This window comes from Besnoitia besnoiti, chromosome V (genome assembly GCF_002563875.1).
Source record: "Besnoitia besnoiti strain Bb-Ger1 chromosome V, whole genome shotgun sequence".
In the NCBI taxonomy this organism is placed as follows: domain Eukaryota; phylum Apicomplexa; class Conoidasida; order Eucoccidiorida; family Sarcocystidae; genus Besnoitia; species Besnoitia besnoiti.
Window position 1 is genome coordinate 1749953 of NC_042360.1, and position 25840 is coordinate 1775792.

Below are 25840 nucleotides of genomic sequence, written 5' to 3' on the forward strand. Positions count from 1 at the left end.
GAGCCGTCGAGGTCCACCTCTCGATCCCTGGTGCCGGTGTAGCATCCGGTTCTGCGAGTGAGCATTTCATGTGTCACATGTCCAGAGAGCGTACCTGGTCGGCGCCTAGAGGAACCGATACAGTCTCCCCTTCCTATTTCCGTGATACTCTCTACGAGCACCAACTCTACTGCTCTATGGGGGATGTGTAAGACGTACGGGAGCCGGAGCAACAGGTCACGCTTACAAAGGCTACACGAGGCAGAGTAGCCGAAGCGGATGCGGAGATGCTGACCCAGGAATCCGCTGGGCGGGGGAGCATATCGGCGCCAGTCAAAAACACCTCGCAGGACGCCTCCCGCCTAGGTCTGGGTGACTCCTCGATGACTGAATCAGTGCACGAGCTCTGTCTGCGGTTTGCGCCAAAATAGCATGCTAGCAAGCTGCTGTCTGAGTTTAACGTCCACCTGTTGCAGAAAGCAGTCGAGGTTCAAACGCAACTCGGCCGGGCTTGCCTCATACCGCGGCCACCCCCGCGTTTCGGTGTGGACATTCAGTGTCACGTAGTTCTTGAGGTAAACAAGCAGTAGGCAGAGCCAGAGCGTTCACGACGATGACATTGGCCGTTGGAAACAGAAGAAAACAAATTCTGGCGTCGTTCAATGATACTGGGGCGTCGCGGGGACTGATCGACGTTCGTAATATGCGGACTGTTGACGTGAACGCGCACGAGAGGTCGACTTCCATCAGACCGACACGTGCTTCACCCACCGTATGGCCTTTGCGTTCATTATCGAGGCCGAACATGGCCTGTTTCCCCTCGTTTCTAAAAAGGTGTGGTTTCCCTATGGGCAGATCCCGAATGGGCTCCCCGCGACTTTTCATGGAACCACACTGCACTGCGACTCGAGATTGACCTTCCCCAGCTCTACGCAGCCCTGACAGACGATTCAAGCTTTGTTGCCAGCGCCGCGCGACTGCGTCGCTTCTGCACCATTGAGAACGCAAGAGACAAAGCCGACCACTCTGGGGCTGACTTCTCTGGCTGCCTTTTCACAGGCTGCCGTTTAGCAGGTGGAGGCGGATGAAGGTTGTCGGCGAGTTCTCTCCGCTCCTCCAGAAAAGCATCGTAGTCAAGGTCGGCTGAGGACTTCAGAATGAGTGCATGCGCCGAGTGCCTTTTCCGCTTCACCTCGCTGCTGACGCTCTTTGTCGACGTTACGAAGAAGTAGTCGATGCTTGTGAGAAAGTGGAAACAGTTCACGAGCGAAGCAATGCGGTGACCCGTCTTCTGGTCCTGTGCAGAAAACGAGACCGACCAACAATAAAATCAACGTGCCTTTTTTGCCTCAGAGATCCGTGTAGGCTCGAACAAAAAGCCCGCAAATGCCGGAGCTCTTTTGTGTACCAATAGATATTGGTGGCTCGGATGTCGTTTACCCAAGAACGAACGCCATCTCTTATTTTTTAGTACCAGTAATGAGCTCTTTTGGTCTTATCCCTAAGTACGCAGTGAGCCCAGTACGTAAAAACCGAAGCAGTTAAAGCTCGACGACTCGCAGACGCAGCAATCACCTGGCGTGGCACGCAAAACTCACGCCTTGGGCAGATATGACAAAAAACAGACACCTGGGTAGTTCCCGTCCGCGAACTGACGACTAGGCCGTACCTCTGTGTAGAAGTCGAGAAACATCTCTCTCTGCCTTTTCTTTGGTTTATACCCCTTTTTCTTCATCATGATCCACTTGGGCGTGAACGCTCCTATCGGCTCCGCCCAGTCGAGGACGCAGCCGCGAAGCGCATTCGCCCAGCCAAAGGCCTTCCCCTCTGACCCATCGAAGTAGTGGTGCTTAAGCCACTTATTCATGGCTTTGCCAACGAGTGTCCAGTCGTCGTGGTCTCTCATATCCAGCTGCAGGGACTCGTCGACGTACACGCTGATCCTTCCCAGGGTCTCTGGCTCGTCTGGCGTGCACTCTCCGTGGCCGCGAAGGCAGAACGTAAATGTAACAACGCCCGACTGCTTGGCTTGCGAGCCTTCGCCGCTCCCGGCCTTAAGCGGGATAGCGGCTTCTGCAGCTGCCTTCGCAGAAGAGTCCTCGGATGCTTCCGGGTGTGACGCCTGCTTCGCGTCCTTCGTTGCCGTCCGGCGATGGCCTGTCGCCGTTTTCTGAGTTTCCTTGTCTTCAGGCTCGTGAGGCTTCACCTGCTGCCCCCCTGCTTCTTCCTCTGCAGATACCTGAGACGTATCCTCGGAAGACGACCCATTTTCTAGCCGACTCTCGCCTCCGTCGCCTTTCTTCTTTGCTTCCCATGATGGCGTCGTCCCAGTTTCCGCGCCCTTGGGAGGCGAGGAAACAGCGGTAGGCTGCACTCCATCTTTTGATTCGCCTGAGTTGCCAGTCTCCACTGCTAAATCCATTTTCGACGCTTTCGGCGAGTCAGGCACTTCGGCTGATGACTCCTCGACGCGTTCTTTGCCCTGATCAGCCTTTGATTCGCCTCCCTTCTCAGCCTTCTCACTCTTCTCCTCTGGCTGTTCAGCCTTTGATTCGCCTCCCTTCTCAGCCTTCTCACTCTTCTCCTCTGGCTGTTCAGCCTTTGATTCGCCTCCCTTCTCAGCCTTCTCACTCTTCTCCTCTGACTGTTCAGCCGTTGATTCGCCTCCCTTCTCAGCCTTCTCACTCTTCTCCTCTGGCTGTTCAGCCTTTGATTCGCCTCCCTTCTCAGCCTTCTCACTCTTCTCCTCTGGCTGTTCAGCCTTTGATTCGCCTCCCTTCTCAGCCTTCTCACTCTTCTCCTCTGGCTGTTCAGCCTTTGCCTCGCCTCCCTTCGCGGTCTTCTCCTCCGCTCCCTGCTCCGACTTTGATTCGTCAGCCTTCTCAGTCTTCTCTGCCACTGCCTGTTCAGAGTTAAATTCGCCTGCCTTCTCAGCCGTTTCCTCCTCTTGCAGTTCAGTTTTCATTTCGCCTCCTTTTTCAGTCTTCTCTTTTTTCTCTGCCTTTTCCGTCTCGGCTTCGCTCTGGGCCGCCGCCGCAGCGCTCTCCTCACCTGTCTGTCGCGCCTCCTTCTCACTCTCGCTGCTGCGGGCGGCGTCATCGTCAGCGTCCACGCGCCTCTCGTCTTCCAGCTCCACTGCCTCCGCCTTACTCACGGCTTTCCCGGCTGCGCCCGAGGATGGAGAAGAAGTCTTCGGCGCAGAGTACGTGGTAGTAGTCGTCGCGGCAAATCCAAAGGACTTCTCGGCGCCCACACGCGGCGCTCCGCTTCCTTCCTCCTGAAGCAAAACAGAAAATGCCGCCGGGAGTCGATGGGGAGGCTGCGCCGCTTTAGCCTCTGGCGCCGATGCAGCAGCTGATCGGCCAGTCTTCTGTGCGGCGCCACAGAAACACAGAACAAGCGGGATGAGGAAGAGCCACACACTTTGTCCTACTGAGAACGCGAAACGAGGTGCAGCCTGCTAATGTCCCTCGCGACCAGACACTGTGTGCTGATGGCCTCAACGGCGACTTGTTGCCGGCTCAAGGCGCCTGCGTCTGCGACACCGAGAGTGGCTCACTGCATGCGGCGCGCAGATATGGGTCTCGCGGAAGCGTTTCTAGACTTTGAGCGAGACAGGAGACGAGAAGACAGCCGCTTCAGTTGTCCGGCAGTGAGACGCTCCCCCTTCCTTCCCCATACGTACGTCAGCCGCTTCGTCCTTTTCGTCCGGCTTCTCGTCGTCTGCTTCCTCGTCTTCCTCGGTCTTCTTGTCGTCCGCGTCGTCGGCCGATATCGCTGTGAACTGGGTGGGAGCCCACAGGGCGCGGAGGAAGTGCAGTGGACTCAGCTGAGAAGGCCAGCAGCAAAAACTCGCAGATGGACGATCTCCCACAAATGCGAAAACTTCACTTCACGTTGGCCCCCTCAACGCGACGGGGGGGGGGGGGGGGGGGAGGGGGTGCGTTACCGGGAGTGGAGACGACTGGAAGCAAACAGATGAGAGATTTCAGACCGCAGTGCAGCCCGCGGAAGCGGCGAGACGGAAAGCCGCGAGCCGCGCAGCAGCTACGACACACGTTTGCATCATTGGCGTGTCGCAATCGAGGCCGCGCGCAACGGAAACGATGCAGATAAAGACATCCGCGACGTAGATGGAGGCCGGGCCTTCGCCCACGACGTCGATGTGAGGCTTCAAGGAACTGAACAGGTGTGATGAATACTGAGGAAGCATACCCAGACACAGTGGGTATCCCAACTCCCATCAGAGGGCAAAGCATCACGGTGCTTCCTCGTCCTCACCAAACTTATCAAGGGAGAGAGCGGCCGGCTGTGGAAGGAAACAGAAGGCGAAACGACCCTGTGGAAGATGCCGAATGCGCGGGGCTTTGGGTCGTCCAGAAAAACCGCTTGCGGACGCTCCGCGGGCGCTGCAGTCGACGCCGACGCCTCACGACTGGAACCCTTTTCTTCCTCCGCCCTGCCAGACGTGTTTTCCTCTGCCGGCTTTCCCACGAGCCGCTCAGAAAAAGAAAAGGACTTCGCCGCTGCCGCGGTCGCCACCGCCCCGTCTGACTCTGCGCCCTCCGCAAAGCTGATCAGCTCGCCCTCCCCGGCCGCGGCTGGCGCCCGCAGTCGGCTGGTTCGAAGAAAGCTCTCTTCTTCGGCGCGGACGGATTGCGATTCATTCGCTGAGAGGGGAGACGAAGCATGCCGGAAGTCAGTTGTCTCTTCCGAGGTATATCTGTCGCCAGAGCGGGCACGCGAACGGATGGATCCGACGCGTGGCGCTCGTGGGGAAAGCACCAAGGGACCGACCCGATTCGGGCTAGGAGAGAACCTGGGGGCAGGAGAGGGCAAGCTTAGCGCCTCGCCCTGAGGGCACGACGTTGTGACGAAGACAGTGAAGTATGCGAGACCGAGAAAAGCTGCCCTACAGAAGAGAGATAAAAAGTGAAGTCCCTCGGCAGACAGCGTGCGAGAGGGCAAGGGCCGCCAAGGGCAGTGTCCCTTCTCACGGCGGCCGGAGCCAGTTGGCGTGCCGCGACCCAGGACAGGCATGATTCGCTGCACCTACGTTCGCCTTAGAAGATGCCTTGTCGAGGGAGGCATGATCACTCCCATGCGAGAAACGTGCTTTTTCAAGAAGCGAGCGCCTGAGACCGGTGGCGGGGAGAAGCGCGACTTTGCAATCTTGCCATCACATCGAGCATGATTTACCTTCCTCAGGGCCGTCTCGCTTCCCTGCGGCGGCTTGCTCCCGAGACAGACTGGTGACTAGACTCTGGACAGGAAATTCAAGCGGGGCATGCTTCGCTGGACAAGGGATGCCGCCGACACCGCAGGCACGACGAAGGCAGTTACCAATGGCAGCGGGGACGAAGCGGACAGAGTCCAACAATCCAGAAAACGTGCCAACCACACAGCACGCCGTTGCGGAAAATGCAGGGTACTCAGAAGCCCATAAATTGGGAAGGACGCTGCGAATGCGGGGAGTCGGGCGGAAAAACTCAACAGCCTGGCAGGGGCGTGCCCAGTCGAGTCTGCGAACCAAGGCGAATCTGGATGTGTTGTCTGGGAATCACTCCAAAGAACGGACTCAAGTGATCTCTCAGAAGCTCATATACGATAAAAACCGCACATAATTACTTGCCAGCACGATGGCTCCAGACGAGCGGGTCACGAGCTCTGTTTGCTGCTCAGTCCCATGCTTGCAGCAGCCAACCTCTTGGGGCGCGCTTAACTGTTTTACGCGCAGATAGTTCAAGGAAGCGAACGAGGCCCTCAGTCTTCAGGGGGGAGTATTTATCCCTCGAGCCACACACAAGAGCTGGTAAAACGACACGTAACTCTGCCTGACCGGGGCTGGCTCGCGGACGACGGGGGAGGCAGCGCGCAGACAGAGGGTAAGAGGCCACTACGTAGCCGGGACCACATTCTCCTTGAATCTCAGGAAACACCCAAGGAGTGGCGACAGCAAGACATGCCGATCCAAAATAATGCGATCTCAGTCTGCAGAGCACTATTCGTTCCTCAAATTGCGGAGGCCGCGGTGCGAGCCAGCAGCCTGCCAGCCGTCCGGCTTTCAGGAAGCAAGGGCGGCGCAAGACGCCGACAGATGCAATAGAGAAGACAGAGCTTTCCAGTCATTCCATTTTCTCTTCTCACCGGGAAAGACCGAGCAAGCCTCGCGCTCCTACCGTTTCCCCTACCCCGAAATCGTAAAATCCTCGATTGCGGAACCCGTGAGCGACCGCGCCAGGAATATTCGGCAAAACGAGCGTGCGTGAGACCGCTAGCTCACAGCAGACAGCGCACAGCCGCCGTATGCCATGAACCAGTGGGGAAGTAGGCTAGTGTGAGGAGCAAAAAGCTTTTCACTCGCCTAAAGTATGGCATTACGCCGACCTGAAGGCATTCCAGGCATGTCTTTAAAAGCCTGTTTCAGCCGCACGCTCCCCGACGTCCCGTCCAGCCGCCACCAGGCGCATGATATAGGGGGGCGGAGAAAACTGGAGATCGGGCGGCAACGCCTCACAACTTATCAGAACTTCCAACCCCATCTAGTCTAGACTCATTGATGCGCTCTCTTCTTCAAAACACAGCGTCAGGCCTACCGACAGGTAGGGGGAACAAGGCGCCTTCTGAGATGTCTCCGAGAGGAAGTTCGCTTCGCTCATCGCATCCAGCTGATTCCAGCCCTCGAGTCTACGGACAGTTGACGTAGCAGTATTGAGCACCCCGCAGTGGGCGTGCATCCGGAAAGGTTCCTTGCCGCGCTCTCGGAACGTGCCTCGTCGTGCTTGGCTCTGTGGATGCAGTCCAGCTTGCAGGCATGGATTCAGCACGCAAAGCGCTGCCGCATCTCTCTCCCCGCTCAAGGACCACAGTGCCTCATACTCATGCCGCGCCGATCGAAACGGAAAGAAGGATTGACGCTGACAGGCAGTTAAGGGTGTCCTCGTTCTATCCTGGGTATGCAGGTCGCCCACCCCGGGCATCAGAGCTGAGGGCTCGTATTCTGTCGGCTCCAAAACGAATGGAACTGAGAAATCACAACCGTGGATGCGGATCTTGCTTTTTATTCCTCTTTCGTACTTACTGGTGACACGAACAGAACATATGAATGCAAGTCACAGCATCCTAGCATTATCGGAGGCTGTGGATGTGATGCCTCTGGCTGATCTCTGCGGAAAGTTGACCTCCATGGGTCAAGGCACACGCCGATATGCGGGGAACCGAAAGGTGCCCGGTGTACCCACAGTTCACATTCACAGTTTTTGCGGGACTTAGCTAAAGAGTGGCCGAAAGAACAACGGGGACAGAGCAATGGAAACCAGGCACCTCTGGGAAAGGCCTAAAGGGTGACATAAAAAACCATTGCGGCATTGGGAGCCAAGCGCCTAACAGGGTTCTCCAGCGTCTATGCTAAGTTGACAGCGCCATTGGGGAGTCACGCTACACCTGGCGAACTTCAGGGTAGACCTCCTCATCCGCCGAAACAGTATTCAAGAGAGGACACCCCTCAACAGAGAACACTTAGACCGGAGCGGCAAACCAGCGAGTCGCGTTGGCATTGCCCGGTCCTCGCCCCATAGTGTCACTGCGGCTCTTTGTTCCATTTTCGGCTCTTGTATTCTCCGGCAACGCCTAGGCCGGCTGCTTCCACGTGGTACAGCTGACATCGTCTTCCAAGTCCTCCGAACTGTAGCGTTGCACGGGTGCTCCTCGCAGACGGTCGCCGGTTGGGCAGACGCATCACTCCTCACGCGGGCCCAATCACAGCCATGTGTGCGCGGGGGCAGTGCGCTTTGCCTCCGGACACCGAGTCACATGGCAGATCCCATGTTTCCCTGCCATTTTTCACCGGTCGATGCTTATAAAGAGTATAGACGAGCGCAGCGACGGCGCACAACCCCGACTCTCCTGGAGGCCAGACACCCTTGTGCACCGGGAGGGGGGCGGCGAGTGGCGCGGCTGTGTGGCGACTGCGTGAACACGTGTGCCGTTGCTCTTCCCCCCGTGCCACGCTAGAACTGAGGTTCTCCGCCGTAAATGAGTTTGGTTACGAACTCGAGCGTTAGTTTCCTAGAAGAACTGGCTGCTAGCTCAGCGTCGCTGTCGGGGACCTTCCGACCCCCCCGGTGGCTCCAAAGTGGCGCGCGTCTCTGGCTGACCCGAAGTGGTCGGGTAGCCGCGTGAGCGCAGCGCTTCGCCGTCCGCAGAGGGTGACCAGCCAGAACAGAGGGGGAGACAAGAGAGTCTTTCCACTGCTTATTCACCACTCGAGAGGCAGGCTTTACTTCGGATGACCCCGCCGATGTGCACTGCGTTCAATAACGCGGAAGGCGAATCGCGTGACCGGTGTTTCACACTGCGCCCTTTCCCATCTCTCGCCGTTTTCGATGCAGCGCGCTTGAATGCGCCTCGCATGCAGCCTCTCGTTTGGCTTATCGAGCGGAAAGCTCGAGCGCGATGCACACTCACTGTTTGTCCATCGTGAGGGCAACGCCGGCATCACCCGAATAGTTTGCTGCCTATTTCAGGCAGGGAACACAGGCGTTTCGCCTGCAGCTCGGCCTCACGCACGTGCGAATCGCTTCGGAGCGACACGGCGAGACGTGTGACTTGGGTGGTTTTGGTTTTCGGGGCGCTGTGGCGCTTCTGCTGGCCCCCTGGCTCTGTGAATCGCCCAGCGTGGATTCCGCTGTCGCCGCCGCACCGCCTTTCTCTGTTTCTGCATCGAGTATGGCTACAGGACTGTGTCCCGACCGCACGCCCCTTGTCTGCTTCCAGTCGCCCCCTTCCTCGTCTTCCGGTTCAGAGCGGAAGTATGAAGAGCGGGCTGCGAACGGCGGGCAGGGGCTCTCCCCCTCAGCGCGCCGATGCAACCAAGGATCCGCCGCTCTCTCTATTCCGGCGCTTCCTTTGGTACTGTTAGCCGCTGCGCTTTGGGCCGCGTACATCAACCACGTTGATTTGCCGTCGCCGGTGCCTCCGTCAGCGCATCCGTCGGTCTTCTCTGAAGGCCGGGTGCGCTCCTTTCTCAACGCGTTTACCGCGGGTGTGCGGACACTCGGGAGCTGCAACAACGAGCTTTTCGCTCCGCTGCTGATGCTGCGCTACATCAAAGACGAGATTCTGGGAGGCCGGCGGCCCTCTTCAAAGCCTGCCGCGCCGGATTCATCGCAGTCAGACTGCGGCGAGCGTTCCTCTCCGTCTGTGGACCCCGTCGTCGTGCATGCGTTCTCGTATTATCTCCAGGCGACGTACGACCCGCCGGCCTCGTTTCCGCCCTTCCCGGCGAACAGGAAGCCACCCTCGCACCAGGAGGGAGCGCTCCCGCGCATGTTCCCGCCTGCGCTTCTTTCGTCGCTCTCGCTGTGTTCCATTCCTCTCGGGGGCTCTGAATCTGGCCATGGAACGCTTCCGGAGCACCTGCGCCGGCGTCTCTCGTCGATCGAGGTCCCGCAGTGCGTCTCGGCGGCGCACGCGCTTCACGTGTGCGAGGGCGCAGAGCATGCGCCGACTGCGCCGAGGCGGAGGACGACGTGGAGCGACCCCACACACGCTGCGCTCTCTGCAGCTGAGAACGAACTCGGGGAAGCTTGGGAGAAGCCGAGTGCGGCGGCTCTCCAGGCGGCTGTCGAGAGCGCGGTAGACGCCTACGACGCCGCTGTGGACGCGGGCCTCTCCGCGTCGTTCAAGCACGTAGTGAACACGTCGCACGAATTCGACAGCATCCTGGGCGCGCTGCACCCCCCAACGACGCTCGGAACCTCTTCGGCTGCGACCGCGGCAGCCGCGACGTCTTCCGCGAGCGTCTGGTGGGCAGGGACGCCTCAGCTGCGAACGCGTTGCTTCAAAGTCACGCGCCACTTTTTGGCGTCTGCTGAAGCGAAGGCGATTCTGGAGGGCGGGGAGGGCAGCGAAGGATCGCCTGCGTATGACGACGCGGTGAGGAACCTGATCGTTGCCGACCTCTCGTTCAGTTCCGCAGCGGCTGGGGGAGCGTTTTTCCACTGGAAGGATGGCAGACACGTGCTCTACTCGGGCTTGTACGACCTTGCGCTGCGGCTCCAGCCCTTAGGCGTGCTGGAGAGCGACAAAAGTGCGAAGCGAAACGCCCTTCTCCTGTCCGCCCACGCGGACAGCGCGAGTGGGTCGCCCGGCGCCAGCGACGACGCCGCGATGGTCGGGTCGCTCTTGGAAGTCGCCAGAAACGTCGTGCACATGCACCTTGAGAGCGTGGAGAAGGGACAAAAAGGGGCGAATGAGGGACGGAGGGCAGGCTGGGAAGGACCTAGCAGCTTTTGGAAGATCGAAGCTCCGTTGATCGTTGACATCAACGGTGAGCATGGATTCGGCACGCGAACCGAAGCAAATACAGGACACACGCCGAGGCAGCGCTGACACAGGGTCGCGCAGTTCTCCCTGAACTACAGACACACACGCATCGCGTTTCTGCCAGCGCAAGCGCAAGGCGCCCGAGCGCCCCAAATGATGCGTTTCGCACATACGTGGGCTGTGACTGGAGGCCGCGCCTCTTTATCCTCTTCGTTCCGCGCGTTGGCTCTGCATCTCTTTGACGCATGGAGGGCTGTGTTGCTGCGTGTGTCTTCTCTTCGCCCTGCTTCGGGCGGAGGCCGCGTCCTGAGGTTCCCCTGCGTCTTTCTTGTCTGTCGCCTGTTTCCAGGCGCCGAGGAAATCGGGCTTCTGGGCGCGCACGGCTTCGCCACGCTTCACCCATTCGCCCGCCAGGTCGCGTACGCTCTCAACTTGGAATCCGCGGGTCGAGGCGGCAAGGAGAATCTCATCCAGGTTCGGGCGCCGTTCGCGTCTCTGGGGGATGTTGCAGGCGTATGCGGAAGAGTCAGCGCCTCTGCGTGTTTCGAGGCCATTCTGCCATGCTTAGCTGTGCCGAGAATTTGCTTCCGGCGGGCGCATTAGCTCACTTCGCCGCCCCTGGGCGGCTCGATACCTGTAGGCATGACGCCAGCGCCGCCTCGGCTGTTGGTGACCGTTGCCGCTGACCGCGAGTGCGAAGGCATCTGTGCGCGTGTGTATACCTGCCACGACGTGAAGCGCAGGTAGGGGATGGACAATGTCCTGTTTAAAAAAGCCTTGCGAGGCTTTCATCGAGCGCCCGTCTGTGACAGCTGAATCGTTTCCGAGGGCAGCGCGGGTCGGTGTCTGTCAGCTCCTGATTGTGGCTCTGTCTTCTGTGGCAGACAATGTTCGGAGATACTGAAAATCTGTTCCCTGTACATTCTCGCAGACGAGCGGACCTCACGGCACGCGCATCGTTTCTCACTACCAGTCCGCCGCATCTTCGCCGAGCGCCTCCTCACTCGTGATGGACGTCGGCGACATGGGGCTCTTCCCCGGCGAAACAGATCTTCGGTACGCCACTTCGATCCTCTGTATATCTGTATGTGTATAGGTGTGTGTACGTGTGTGTATAGGTGTGTGTACGTGTGTGTATAGGTGTGTGTACGTGTGTGTATAAGTGTGTGTACGTGTGTGTATAGGTGTGTGTACGTATGTGTATAGGTGTGTGTACGTATGTGTATAGGTGTGTGTACGTATGTGTATAGGTGTGTGTACGTATGTGTATAGGTGTGTGTACGTATGTGTATAGGTGTGTGTACGTATGTGTATAGGTGTGTGTACGTGTGTGTATAGGTGTGTGTGCGTATGTGTATAGCTGTGTGTACGTGTGTGTATAGGTGTGTGTACGTATGTGTATAGGTGTGGGTACGTATGTGTATAGGTGTGTGTACGTATGTGTATAGGTGTGCGTACGTGTGTGTATAGGTGTGTGTACGTGTGTGTATAGGTGTGTGTACGTATGTGTATAGGTGTGTGTACGTGTGTGTATAGGTGTGTGTACGTATGTGTATAGGTGTGTGTACGTATGTGTATTGGTGTGTGTACGTATGTGGATAGGTGTGTGTACGTGTGTGTATAGGTGTGTGTACGTATGTGTATAGGTGTGTGTACGTGTGTGTATAGGTGTGTGTACGTATGTGTATAGGTGTGTGTACGTATGTGTTTAGGTGCGTGTATATGTAGGTATGCACGTAGGTATGCATGCAAGTATGTATGTGTATATATGTGTGCATGTATCTAGTTGTGTGTGTGAATGTTTGTGGCGGCAGAGTGTGGCGCGACGTGTTGCATGTGAAGGGAGGGATTGAGTTCGCGTGGACTACGGACGGTTTCTACTACCACACGAAGTACGATGACATCCACCACATTCGGCCGGGCGCCATTCAGCGCGTCGGCGACCTCGCACGCGCGCTCACGCTGAGGTTAACGCAGGATCTCGCGACCCAAGGGGACGAGGAAGGAAAGGGCGAGAGCGCACGCGTCGAGAAAAGTGCGGGCGGAGAGGGCGCGCACGTGTGGGCAGACAACGCGCGTGATGGAGGCGCGAGCCAGGGAGACAGCTCCACGCGGAGCTCCGAGAGCGGAGCTGCGTCCACGTCTTTTTCGCTCTTCGAGACAATGCCCAAGACATCCTGGCCTCGCTCGTCGCAGTTTTTCGCGGACGTGCTGGGCAGCGTCCTCTTGGTGTTTCCGCTTCGCTTCTTCGAAGTTCTGCTGGTGGCGCTGGGCGCTCTTCTGGTCGCGCAAGTCCGCCTGGAGAGATCGGTGCTTGGCCTCACGTTCTCTCTTCCTCTTCTTCTTCTCTCGGTGGGCTCCTTGCTCCTGGCGCTGATCGCGCCGCTCGTGCTCACCGCTGTCCTCTCACAGGCGACCTCTTTTCTGCTTTTCCCCCTCATCACCTTCTGGGACTGGCGCCTCGGCGCAGCCCTCTACGCGACGCTGGGTGCGGCCGCCTTCCTCGGCGCCTGGTACAGACTGCTGTTCAAGGGGTAAGACGCGCCGAAAGGAAAAAGGGTGAACGCCGGCTGAGGAGAGTCAAGCAGACGACTCTCTCGCAGGGTAGAGAGACAACGGAAGCAGCAGAGGGCGCCAGATACCACGTTTGGGGATTAGGGTATAGAGGCCGACCGGCGGTGCCTGGCTGCGACACGCAGTTACATACCTGCCGGTCGAGGCAAGGGCCTGAGGCCCGCGGAGATTACCACCTTTGAAACCAGAGGGGGAGTTACATGCGGCGAAATAGAGAGCAGAGGAAGAAAACCGACACGAACGTTGAACAGAGGCACGAGTGAAATGATGAGACTCGAAACATGAGGACAGCTGGGATGTCGGGCTGCTGGAGAGACGCCGCAGCGGGGAAGTGGAGGCGATGACCTTGCAGCATGAAGCGTGACAGTACTCAGACCATCCATGCGCGCGCACATCGAGAGATGTATGCGGATGCCGTCAGCGGGCAGCCGAGGAAGGAATGAAACCAGGGGGTTGTATAGTCTTGTAGGTTCTTAGTTCGGTGCGTATGGGGAGATCGTGCGCATGCGTATTACTTCTTTTCGCAGACTTTTTGTGCGCTTTCCAGCGAGTCGGCATCCGTTCAAGGCAGAGCAAGCTGCACTCCACGGCGCCATTGGGTTCTCGCTTCTTCTTCTCTGCGTCTTGCGCTACTCGGGTAAACTCACAGGAAAAATTAGACAAAGGTCCGTTTTTGTCTGTGCAAGCGGGGCGAGAGTGTGGGAGGAGAGGCTCTGCGCGGAATACTCGCCTGTGCGTCTGCGCCGTGATTATGCCGATCTCGTCTCTCCTATGCCCCTGCGCTGCGCGTGATGATGCTTAGCCCAAACTTGCTGGCGAGGACCCGTCGTCCTCGTCCCGTCTGCTGCTCAGAGCGTTCCCACCCGGTGGCCTTCCGGATCCACGCACACACGCACCAGACTGCGTCTACGGGGGAGGTACTCGCGACATGATAAGCGTCCTGTGGCTGGCCTGAAGGCGCTCGGAGGCGGCATACTCGTACTGTCTCCCCGCGCGCGCCCGCTGCAGTGCTGGCTGCGTCCGCCGTTTCGACTCTAGGAACTGCAGTGTCTTTGTTTACTCGACTGAAGTGAACACATAAGCTCATCCAATTCGACGGTATGTTCCTGAAAGGAACGGTGCCAGCGGCTTGCGGAGTCATGTTCGGCTGTCGTTTCAGGGGCGCGGGCGGCGTTTGCGCCCCTTCTGTTCCTTCTCCTCGCCTCTGCGAGCCGCGTGCTGACCTTGTCGCTGCTCCACGAGCCGCGCTGCGCCGCGCCAGGGGAGGAGGCCGGCGGAGGCCGCTCGCCGAACCGCGCGGCGACCGCGAAAGCCACGACAGTGGAGCACCGCGAGGACGAGTGTCCCAACGCATGCGGCACATGCGGAAAGACGCCAACCTGTAAGGCGCTGATGCTGTGCGCCGCGCACTGCGCCTTCTTGCTTCTGCCAACGATCGCCCTGCTCCAGGTAGGTCGTTCACTCCTGTGAGGGAGAGGCGCTGTTGGGCCGTCGTTACACTTCGGGAATGAATGAGAGAGCGCGCGAAAAGCCCCGAGGACGACAGGGTGGATCACGCTCAGAAGTGAAGCATCGCGGCAGCTGCGTGCCGGCTTCCTAGTATCCATGCGAGGTGGCAGCCACACGGGGTCTAGGAATGCATGTCGACTCGCAATGAATCTATTTGTGTGCGGTGTGCGAATTCGCGCTTGCGCCTCCCTTCTGTAGACTGTTCGTTCCGCCTGCCTGTACAGGCCCTGCTCTGTATAGGCCCTGCTCTGTATAGGCCCTGCTCTGTATAGGCCCTGCTCTGTATAGGCCCTGCTCTGTATAGGCCCTGCTCTGTATAGGCCCTGCTCTGTATAGGCCCTGCTCTGTATAGGCCCTGCTCAGTATGTATGTATGTATATATGTACGTTAGTATATATGTTTGTATGCGCGTATATATATATATATATATATATCAAATATATATTTACGCTGAGCCAGTAGCGAGGCCCGCGCCGAACTCTGGTGCATCCGAGTTCTCGAGGAGGGAGATTTTTTGCGAGCGGTAGGCGTGTTTTGGCTACCTGTGAAGAGAGTTCGCTTGCTGTTCTTTGTACTTTGCAGACGGCGTTGCTTCTGTCGAATACAATGGCGCCGGTGCTGGGCCGCGTGAACTCGGTGTGGGGCCTGGGAGACAGTTTCGCGTTTACAGTATCGGTCCTTCCGTTTTTGATTTTCCTCCTTCCTCTCCTAGTGTCGCCGGCGCTGTTTTTCTCGCTGCACCACAGCGCCGCGGAGGTCGGAGACCCCTCTCAGGGTCCTCCGCCGCGTCGCACTGCATCGCCGAGACGGCGAACGCGGCGCAGCGTCATGTCCCTCTGGATCTTGCTGGGGGCCGTCGGCGCGGCGCTGGTCGCACTCGGCGTCGTGTTCGTCCATCGAGATCTTCCAGAAGAGGAGCTGGCGGACGGCGAAGCCCTGGGCACGGCGCGGGAGACTCCGGCAGTCGAGAGCCCCGGCGTGTTCGCGCCGGACTCGACGCGAGTCACGCGAGCACTGAGCGCATGGCAGATGCAGGCGGCCGCGCAGCTCCGGCGGCTCGGAATCTTTTCGGCGGGAAAGACAGGGACAGACGAGGAGACGCTGTTTCCGTACTCGAAGGCGACTCCGCTGCGAATCGAGGTTCGGCTCTTCAGCAGGAAGACGGTGCGCGGCTTCACGGAGGAGGGCGCGGACGAGGGCGTGCTGGCTCTCGAGGGAACCGACGGAAAAGCCGAAAAGGTTGGCGTCCTCATCAGGTAGGGAGAGGAGAGCGACGCCAGGAGCGAACGGGGGGCGGATGTTATCCTGATGGGGCGAGCACTCTGTGCGCTGTGCGAACGCCCTCGTGCCACCGCCTTTCTTTCCTTTCGGGAGATGCAGTCGCATTGAAAGGCAGCGCTTTCCGTGCGGATCTCAACGCTCGTGGACGGTATCGCGTTGGCAGTTCTGTTAGCTTGAGTCTCAAAACTCCACCGTGTCGCGTCTTTCGCGTGCGCAGAACGACCTTCTGAGCTGCCTGCCTCAGGGCTCGAGCGTCGTTTTTGTCTTTTGCCGGGCCTGAAGTTCTGTTTCAGCTGCTTCTGAGGCGACTGTTGAGGCACGTTGGGATTGTTTTGTGCCTGCTCTCAGAGGCATCAGTCCATCCGGGCGCGTGATGGATCCCACGAGCCATGCGACGGCGCGCGTGGTGGCGGCGTTGCGGGCGGCGGTTTCCGTCGCTCTGCGAAAGGGCGAGGGAGGAGGAGGGACAGGCAATCTCGACGGAGACGCGGAGGCCCTTCTGTGGCCTCGCTTCATCTCAGAGGAGAAGTTCGTGCACTTTGAGAACTTGCCTGCCGAGGAGACGGTGAAGCTGATGATGCGCTTTCCCCAGGTCCCTGTTGCGATGAACACGGGGCATGCCATCTCGCTCTTCTTTTCTTCCCGAGAGGGAAAGGCGCCACGCAGCGCAGAGGACGACGCAGAGGGCTTCTTTCCCCCACATGTAAGGGCGCACCGCAGAGGCGGAGGAGATGACAGAGGCTGCCTCGACGATCTGTGTGTGTGACAAATCCATGATGGCCAGCGTGCTCACCAGATCCAGCGAAAGGGCGGGAAACGCTAGGTAGAGCGCAGTAAACCCGCAAGGAAAGTGGAGATAGGAGGCATAAGCGAGGCGAATGGAATGCACACGTTGACAGGGGCTGCGCCACGTGTCGAGCTTAGGCCTGACGATATTCCATCTGGAGTAGGGACTCTTCAGCGCAAGCAGCGGACTGTCATGCACGCATTGGTGTTGCTGGCTTCCGTTATTCCTGGTTGCTGAGTGTGTTGACACACAGCGCTTGTAAACACGCATGTGCACTGCTGAATTCAAGTCAGTCTAGGTACATTATACGAGCTGCACTGATGTCTGTTCGCTCTTGGCTGAAGCTGGTATTCCACGCAGACATGTTCTGTTGGCGCCTGGGACACTTTGTTTCGTTTGTTCAGCTCCTCCTGCCGCCCCGCCCAGTCGCTGGCCAGTCCACACAAGACCCGTCGCTTCCCTCTCCGATTTTTCTTCAGCCGACAATGGCTGCTTTGTCTTCGCGCTATAAGTATGTGTCTTTTACGCGGGAATGTGGGCGTCCTGTCGGTTGTCTCGGGCTGAGATCCTCAAGACAAGCAGTGTGTTGATGCCATGCGTTGCTTTCATGCGTTTCCTCTCGCGTTCGTTTCTTCTGTTCCTCGCTCGTATATCCCTGCGCGGCCGTCTTGCAGGCCCCCTTAAGTGCGTCGCCCGCTGTTTGCTGTTGGAGATCCTGTGTATGCCACCCCCCTGTCGTCACCCTGGCGCTCACACGTTTGTTTTTCTCTTCGCTTCCTGCCTCCGCTTCTGCAGCTTAACCACCGACCAGACGCAGCTGCACATTCGCATAGGCGGCGCCTCGCTCTTTTCTCTTCTGCTTCCCGCGTCGCCGATCGTCGGCTGGAGCCTCGACAAGACGATGAGCCTCGAGCGGACGCGAGACTGTGACTGCTTCAGGATCACAGTGTTCGCTCCTCACCCGCCTGCCTTTGCAGAGTTTTCCCTCACCCTGAAAGGAAAATCGGGGGTAAGAATCATGATTCGGGCAGCAGCATCTGAGAGAAGATCGCGTGCCCGACTGTGTATGGATGCATCTGTAGGCTGTGCGCGTATCGGCTTGAGTCTGCGTTGTGAGAGGCGAGTCTCAGACATGTGTTTAGGAGCCATGCGATGTTCTCCTTATACGTGTGCGGGCCTCATTTCTCGGCACCCGCTCGGCGTGTCGCTTATCTGGCTGATGGTGCTGTGCCCCTGGCTGGTGTGATGTGCGGGTGTCTCGCGTAGTTGACTTTCAGTTCGACGTCCTCTCTAATGGACCCCCTGGAGCCTGTCGCAGGCTGTCGAGAGGCGTCTCTTTTCGCGGCGGCGCTCTCGCCAGAGGCGTTCACGTCCCCTCCGCCGCCGCAGGAACACAGGAAGGCTTCTGCATCCCGTCGGCGACAACGCGCGAAGGCGCGCACAGATAGTCGCGGGCAGGGGCCGCCACATATCGTTTTCTGGGAAGAACTGGAGAGACGCCTGCCGGCGTACGTTGTAGGGACCTACTACGCCGCGGAGCACATCCAGTGGGAGATACCCGCGCCGCCCTTCGACGGACGCTTTTATGGGTAGAGGGAGGGGGGCGGGGCGCGCGTGAGTACCGCGAAGCGCGCGTGCTGTGAAGCCATGGCGGACTGCAAAGTCCTGCGTCGAGTTCTGTCACCTGAGCTGTTCTGTAATCGAAGCGCTCATACCTGCGAGCGCATGCCTTTTGGCGCCTCTCGTCATCTCTCCCGGTTACTTTTTCCCGTGCCTTCGCCCGCCGGAAATGCGAGGAGAACGGCATCCATGAGCATGTGCGGATTATTTGTGGAATGCTTGGTGCGGCATAATAGTATCCATGTGTCGCGAGGTCACCATCACTCGGTATAGGCAGAGCTTTTTTCGTGTGTATCCAGATCTGTCGTCAGCCATCGTCGGCGGCGTTCCGTGTAGAGATGTGAGGCGACATGTTGTGCCAGGGGAGGTTTTCTGCGGTCGTCGATAACAAACTACATGCAGGAGGCGCCAAGCAGTGTCTGGAGCGGTCGGTCTACTAACCGTGGGAAGCGTTGCTTAACACGCGACAGAGTCACGGGATGATCCGCGCCTGCCGCTTCCACACTGCTGTAACTGACAAATAGAATGCCCGAGGTGGATTGACGCCTGAGCTTCTTACGCAGACGGTATTTTCGCAGCGCCGGACGACCATTTTAACATACAGGAATAGGGAAAGTCAAACACGAAGACGGGAGGTTACTATGAGCAGAAGGCGCCCTCCTGAAGGGATGGAGTTTGTGTTCTCGAGGGAATTTTCGTGATGATGCAGCTTCCTGCTCAGAGCGGAAACAAGGACCCGCCGTGGATCACCTCCGTGTTTGAGAACTTTACTTTCTCTCCTGGTTCAAAAGCGAGAGAGAACCGAGCAGCGCAAAATCTTGCGTGCGCGTCCCAGTTGCCTACGGCACACAGACAGCCGTGAACTCGCCTGAGATCACGTGTCTATGTGGTTGATGCGGTTTTTGTTGCGCCGGTGTTCGCTGCGAGGAACCTCTCTTTTTTGCGCGAAAGGAAACTGTCGTCAAAAATTTACAGCGGCGAGAGCCGATTGGGTTCAGCGACGTCGTGCCTCGCAGAGGAGGGCGGCTGGGTAGTTAATGAGCGTGTGCTTTCTCTGTTAGACGTGAAGTGAGCGCACCTTGGTGTTAGAATGCAGAGAATTCAGGAGCGTTTATCGCTGCAACGGGGCTTAGCTCCAGGATATTTTGTTAGAAAAGAGATGAACTCAGATCAGTAGACCAAGAGTTGCTGCTGAATGGCACAGATTCTCGCGGTCACCTACCGTGGACGACTGCGAGGCTTTTCAACAGAGAGACGCCCCCTCGCGAATCACATGTTCCCGACAGTCACAAATGGGAGCTGCCTTCGCTCTAAACTGGTGCTTCTGACTCCGTCCGAGTGTGTTCACAGTCTCGGATTGTATCGAACCGTGAAGCCTTCCTTGCTACGGTGCGTCCTGCCTCATACACGTCATCGTTTCCCGTTCTGGAGGTCACCCTTGACTCGCTGCTCAGCCAAGCATCCGATTTTGAATCCCAGGAAACTGTGTTGAATCTGAAAAAGGTGCTGCCGGAGGCGATGAATTTCCGGCTACCCCATGCGAGGTTCGGCATTTCTATGGTCTGTCTAGCGGCTAGCGGACGTAGCAGCCGCATTGACCAGTTTTTCATTACCATCAAGAGCCAGAACCCAAGCCTTCCGCGCAGAAGCAGGCGCGATGAGCCGCCATCCTTGGCACAACTGACAAGCCTGTGGACATACGCTTCCGGAGAGAATCAACACAAAATGGCTAGGCTGTCTCCATCGTTTCCGCGTTTGGTGTAGACCCCCTCCCTCCCTCCCTGAACTCTCCAAGTGCCCGTCGCGCACAGGCGAGGTTCGTCAGTTGTCACATCACACACATCCGCTGGAGTGTCACGGTACTATATGATTTGACACGTTCGGCAGACGGAGGCGATAGGGGTGCTGATTTCTCGTTTCCACAACGGCGTAGACTGCCCGATGGTACTTCCGCCATGCCGCGGCAAGAGAACGCCTGCCTGTGCGCCCATATATGCGCATGCTCATCTCTGCTCAGCCAGACATCTTTCACAGGCTGCCTTTCATGCATTAGTCGATTTACGAGTTCATGGCTCACTTCGGAACAGTTATTTGGTTGACCTCCGTCATGAGTGCCTCGTGCATCCTGCCGGGGGCAAGCTATGTGCGGCGGCTCTAGCCTTCCCGTTCTGCCGGCGCATGCGCATCATCGGCAGCTGTCTGCAGGTCCAGGCAGCTGCTGCACGCTTTTCTCCCGTTGTTCATTTGTGGAACGCTCCCATAGTTCTCCGTCCGATTCTGTACAGGGACGTCTCACGTCGTTACTGACGACTGACGGAGGGAAGTGAAGCTTGCTCGCGAACCGGGCTCCGCGTGTTCTCTGGTCAGCTTGCATGGATCTGTGCGTGTCTTGGCGCTGGACACGCCCGCTCCTCCCTGCTTGCTACTCGGAAGAAACCGTCTTCCACGGAGTCTGGTTGATGCGTTGCTAACTCCTCTCCTTGCTTCCCTCCTGTATGTTCCCAAATCTTTTTTTCCCGTTTCGGCGTTCTTGCTTGTCTGCTGGTGCAGGCCCCTGTGCAGCTAGCCTCCGACGCGCGTACGCCGCAGTCCGTGCCTCGCCGTTTTTGGCAAGGAAAAAGCAGTTTTTCCGCCCACAGAAAAGGTTATGTGTGTGATGCCTGCGGGCATGAGATGCAGATACTCGGCGGAGGTCCCCGTGATTCACTGAAGGTCCTCACTCTGACGTTCGCCGAGTCTGCACGCGCCCGCAGTTCGACTGCGTCATGCGGCCGGTGCCGAGCGGCGAAATCTCCGCCCAGTATGTCTTCCTCGTCCTCTTTATCTCGGGGAACGAATCCAGCAGCTTGAAGGGGGTAGGGCTGCGCGGCTGTGGAAGCGCTTCTCTCTGCTGTCACGGCGCATCAGTCTGCCAGCTGCCGAGGGGGTGGCCTCGACGGTTGTCATGAAGGGGTTCGGGTTTCTTTCTTCCGGGCTCTTTGAATATCCCGTTCGTCCGTCCGTTTCTCTCCGAACTTTGCTCACATGATGACAGCAAACGGCGGTCAGCCCTCACCTCCAGTGGCTTCGCCTCCCTCTGCGGATCCGAGCGCACGTCGCCAGTCGCCGTCATCCTCTCCTCTCGCGGCCTCTCCCTCGTCTTCTTCTTGTCCGTCTTGCTTCGGATTCTCGTCCTGCACCTCCTCTGCGTCGTCGTCGCTTCCTCCCTTCCCTGTGTCGTGGCCTCACGGGACTCCATTTTCTTTCCCCCCTCCGTCTGCTGCTGCGTCGCCCGCTCCGGGGCTGCCCGGCAGCAACCGGCTCTTCGCGGCTGCCTCCTCGCCGAGCTCTGCAGGGGCGCCTCGGGCGTCCTTCTCCTCTTGCGCCTCCTCCGCAGCCTCCTCCGCAGGCTCGCCCGCATCGCATCTGATCTACTTCCCGCCTCCACTCGTCTGCCCACCGTCCGTCGCGCCTTTCGCACGTGGCGACACGCCGCCCGGACCCCTGGGTCCCGCCGGCCTCGCAGAGCCGCAGGCGGAGGGCTGCGGCTCTGCAGATCGGAGCCGCGGACGCCCAAGAGACGTCGGCGATGAGGCGCGACGGTCTGCGGACGCCTCGCAGGCGCGGGAAGATGGCGAGCATGTCGACGCGCGGCGCGTCGAACGGGAGCGGAAGGACGAGACGGAAACAGGGGGAGACGGAGCCCAGCTCCAGGAGGGCTCAGGGAGCAGTCCGCACAGCGTGCGGAAGCCCAGGGATTGCGAGGCGGCCGCTGCGCCGTGGGGGTCGTCCGCTTCTTCGCACCCCGCAGATCCCCAGGACCGCATTCGCTGTGTGCCTTTGAATGAGGTGTTTCCTACTCCGCAGGAGCAGGCCTCGTACGCGTCGACGATAGCCGACGTGTACGCGAGGCAGCTCGATATGTGGTACTGGTACGCGCGCCAGCTGTCGATGCAGCTCGATCTGGTGCGCCTCTCCTCCGCAACGCACGCAAGCAATCTGCTTGCGGGCTTCGCGGCTGACGGCAGCGACGTGCTGCTGAATCCGGCCGGTGGGGTCCTCGGCGACGGCTTCGCAGCGCCGCTGGGGGCGTCGCTTCTAAGCGTCGGAGCAGGGCCTCTCGTGCCGCCTACCGAGACGCCCGCGAGCCCTCCCAGCCCGATCGACGCCAGCACAAGCAGTCGCATGGGCGGCGTCGGCGCCGTCTTCCGTCTCTGTGGGCTTGAGTTCCGCTTCGGGCGCAACCCCGGTGCCCAAGGAGCCGGGCCCAACCCCTTGGGGTTCACTCCACCGGACGCCGTCCCCGGAGAGGCCGGCACCGCGGAAGGCGCTCGTGGTAGCGCCCAGGCTTCAGCCGCCACCAGTCGACAGGTACTGCTCGCCAAGAGTCGTCTCAGACTCTACAGTGGCGCCGATAGAAGGCCCAAACGCATTCCTACATCCCCGACAGGAGCGATGCCTATCTGGCAGTTTTCGCGTCTGTTACCTCGTAGGGCGCCCCGCTGTCGAAAGCGAAGCCCATCGGCTACCTACCTGTCTTCTGGCTTGCATGTTTTGGCGTCAAGCGACCGCCGCTCTCGGTTCGCCACGACTTTTTTTCGTCGGGTGTATCTCGGCACCGTCGGCGGTATGCACGGAACGCGCGCTGGAGAAACGTGTCGTCCCCTTTCTGCTGGGGCTCGCGCCGTTACCTCCCTGGGGCTTTCATCTACATGTCCAGCCGCCTTCCGCCCCCCCCCCCCCCCCCCACCCCTCCGCTTGCCCTCTGGCGTTGCGCTGTGATGCTCGGCGTGCCTTTTGCGTTGCGTGGCTGTGTGTGCGCCAGGCGTCCAGCCCTGGAGGGGCTCAGGCAGCGAGCTCGTTAGACGGGCGCGCAGGCGAGGCCGAGGGAGAAGAAGAAGCGGAGGCAGCGGCCGCCGTGAACAATGCCTGGGATCAGTACAACATTGGTGTGTTTGTGAAGCTACTCCTCCTCCTCTTTCTTTTCGACGCGGGCAGAGAAGTCTACATCGTCACGCTGCTTTCGCTTCTCCTGCATGTGAACGGCTTCTTCGACCCTCTCATCATGTGGATGCGGCGAAACAGCCACACACAGCCCCTCGAAGTGGTGAGGCTTTTTTCAACCGCGAGAGAAGAGGCGGCCGTTTGGCACAGTCTCGCACCCACGTGCGTGAGGCGCCGCTGCATCCTGTGTGTTGGTTCGCAGCGACCAAATCGCGTGCAGAAAACGCAGATAGGCATTGTCAGTCAGATGTGCGTGTGTGTGCGTATCTGCATACACCGGAGACGCTTGTGCTTACGTAAGGGTGCAGGGTTTAGAGTTTCTTGTTAGTGAGATTTCTGGCCCCCGCGATCTCACAGTCCCCTGCGTTTTTATGTGACAGACGCTGGCGCGCCTGCGTCATCGGCAAGAACGCCGACCTCTTCGCGCGCTTCAACGGCGGCAGCGGGAGCTGCGAACGGCTACGGACTTCCGTCAACGCGAAAGTGAGAGCGTGTCGTGACTGTGCAGAGGTTCATGCTTTCAAGCTGGGACGTTCTCGAGCTGTATGTTCTACATCGTACGCGCAGCGCCCATCCCGCTAAAGCCGAGAGAAGGGCAAGTAGCGTATTCAGCGTACACGTGGTGCGATGCGCCGGCGTGCGGGGAAGACGGGGGTGGGGATTTTCTCAACTCCTTGGTCTGTCTTGCGTGTGGAAGAGCGTGCCTTTGAGCTAGGGCGAGCAGTGTGTGTTTCCACTCTATTCACAGGAGGTGGCGGGCCGTCTGCGGAGGAGGCGCAGAACCCTGAGTCGCAGCAGTCTCCTACTTCGGCCGCATCTTCGTCTTTTTCCGTGGGAGAAGCCAACGAGGGAGGTGCGGGGATTCGGCGGCGTGTGCCGTCGCCGGAGACGGGGATGGACGAGGGGCGAAGCGCGGGCAGGCAGGAGGCGCAGGGCGGCGAAGGTGGGCGGCAAGCCCAAGAGAGCCCTAGGCAGCGAGAAGCTCTTCGGCCGACGTATTTCCAACGTGTGATCTACCAGGGCATTGTCATGTTTTTCTTCACTTTCCTGCCGTGGTGGAACCCCGACCCCGTGTTCCTCGAGCCAGAGGAGGAGGACGAAGAAGAATCCGAGTGGCCTGGAGGGCGGCCGGAAGACGGTGGCCAAGATGATTTTGGAGAAAGAGTGCATGGCGAGTGAGGCACTCGTTCGTCGTTGTCGATTCGGTAGGGGTTCCCTCCCGCTGATCGCTCGGAGGGGGGTAGGCGACGCCGGGCCTCAGAGTCCGCATGCAAAGCGGAAACCTTGATCGTCGTGTTCGTACTTCTCTTCCGCTTTCTCTGATTGCTCTGCGGATCCTGGGAGGCAAGAGGTATAGGGCGGATGGTGGCAGACGCACGGAAGGGGAGAGCAAGATATGGTTGCCTCTCCCTCGTGTCATTTCACAGCAGGCGAACAAGCCGTGAAGAGACAAGGCGTTGCGCAATTTGTTCTTCTCTTCAATGCGTTTCTTGAAGAAGAGGGGACTCAATGTAAAAAGTATCAGAAGGCTGCCTGCGCCTGTCTCCGGCGTTTTGTCGAGGCAGGGAACTCCTTGTCCAGAAGGCACGTGGAGACACACTTCAGTGAACGGGGATACGTGCAGAGGCGAATGTGAGAACGCGATTTGTTTTCTTTCTAAGGAGCAACGGAATACGAGATATGCGCTCTATTCGCGGACTCTTGCCCTCGCTCTCCGCTCGTCCGCTGTCGCGAATCCCCTTCGTATACAATGGGTTAAAAAATCCGTGATCGAGGCTTGCAGCACCTCGTGGCTCGATTCTTTCTCTCCTCAAAACGGCCTGCTGAGCGGAGGCAGGTAGACATTTCACTCTCCAGGGATACCTTCTAGGTCATAACACGAACACAGGCACAACTAGCATGCCGATTTAGTCGTACTCGTGGGTTACTATCAAAGCAACGCGTGAGAGCTGTCGTGTATGCTCGCCATTCCCCCCGCAGTTGCCAATGCCGCGCCGCAAGCACTCAGATCAGCTTACGTGTTACAAGGCTCAGCTGATTCGGCTCAGTGCGTCGGCGGTCGAGCCACGCAACTCGAAAAAAACTGTAGTCTTTTCAGACAGCATTTCTTCATCTGGTGGCGGAAATGGGTGCGTGTACACATGAGGAAACCAGGACGCGTACAAATGATCGCACTCCTCAACTATGTCTACAGTTGAAAGAAAATACAGTAGCTTTTCAACTGCTTGGACTTCTCTAGTCGCGGGCAGCCTTCCCCTAGAGCACCAGGAGCAGCAGTCGCCCAGCCGGCGCAACTACTAGCAGAAGTACCTTAACTCTTGGTCATAACTCGGCGAAACACACCATTCGCCAGCACGGGGTTTTGTGTGTGTGTGTGTGTCGCACCGGAGTCGTCCTGTGGAGGGATAGACAGAATTTTGCAATCGAATGGAATAAGCCACAACCCCGATACGATGTGGCTAACGCTGGGTTGGTGAGACGTGGAGCGCCGTGAGCATTAGTCCACCCCCCGATTCCGCGAGAACCGGTGTCGGTGGAACAATTGGGAGCCCGTGGCCATGTGAGGGATCCGGATAGACGGAAGCGGAACCGCTGTGGAGCTTGCTAGGGTTCTTTCAACCTGAACAGTGGTTTGCGCCCGCGGAAAACGTTGACCGAGAATATCTTTGAAATACCAACTGATGCATGTCGGGTTTCATCTGATCCTTCAGTCAGCAGCCCTCCCTCAGAGAAGGTGGAAGACTGAGCACTCACTTCATGGTTATATCTGCCGGGTTGTTC

The 25840-nt window shown here is 58.7% G+C and overlaps 3 protein-coding genes across 3 annotated transcripts; 2 read left to right on the forward strand and 1 right to left on the reverse strand.

Annotated features, from left to right (window-relative positions):
- Window positions 1-907: 907 nt before the first annotated feature.
- Window positions 908-5082, reverse strand: BESB_060710 (uncharacterized protein; the record flags this gene model as incomplete). The annotated part of the gene is made up of 5 exons (XM_029364485.1): window positions 908-1276; window positions 1649-3349; window positions 3665-3808; window positions 4261-4891; window positions 5036-5082. 5 exons carry the CDS (start codon window positions 5080-5082, stop codon window positions 908-910), a joined length of 2892 nt encoding a protein of 963 aa, XP_029219193.1.
- A 3624-nt stretch (window positions 5083-8706) lies between these two features.
- On the forward strand, window positions 8707-18049 carry BESB_060720 (peptidase, M28 family protein; the record flags this gene model as incomplete). The annotated part of the gene is made up of 11 exons (XM_029364486.1): window positions 8707-10309; window positions 10655-10779; window positions 11237-11361; window positions 12120-12839; window positions 13407-13516; window positions 14039-14328; window positions 14971-15644; window positions 16018-16372; window positions 16861-16967; window positions 17252-17465; window positions 17723-18049. 11 exons carry the CDS (start codon window positions 8707-8709, stop codon window positions 18047-18049), a joined length of 4650 nt encoding a protein of 1549 aa, XP_029219194.1.
- Window positions 18050-21100: 3051 nt separating this feature from the next.
- Window positions 21101-24238, forward strand: BESB_060730 (uncharacterized protein; the record flags this gene model as incomplete). The annotated part of the gene is made up of 4 exons (XM_029364487.1): window positions 21101-22426; window positions 22881-23162; window positions 23440-23542; window positions 23808-24238. The coding sequence occupies 4 exons, from the start codon at window positions 21101-21103 to the stop codon at window positions 24236-24238; spliced, it is 2142 nt and encodes a 713-aa protein (XP_029219195.1).
- Window positions 24239-25840: the final 1602 nt, after the last annotated feature.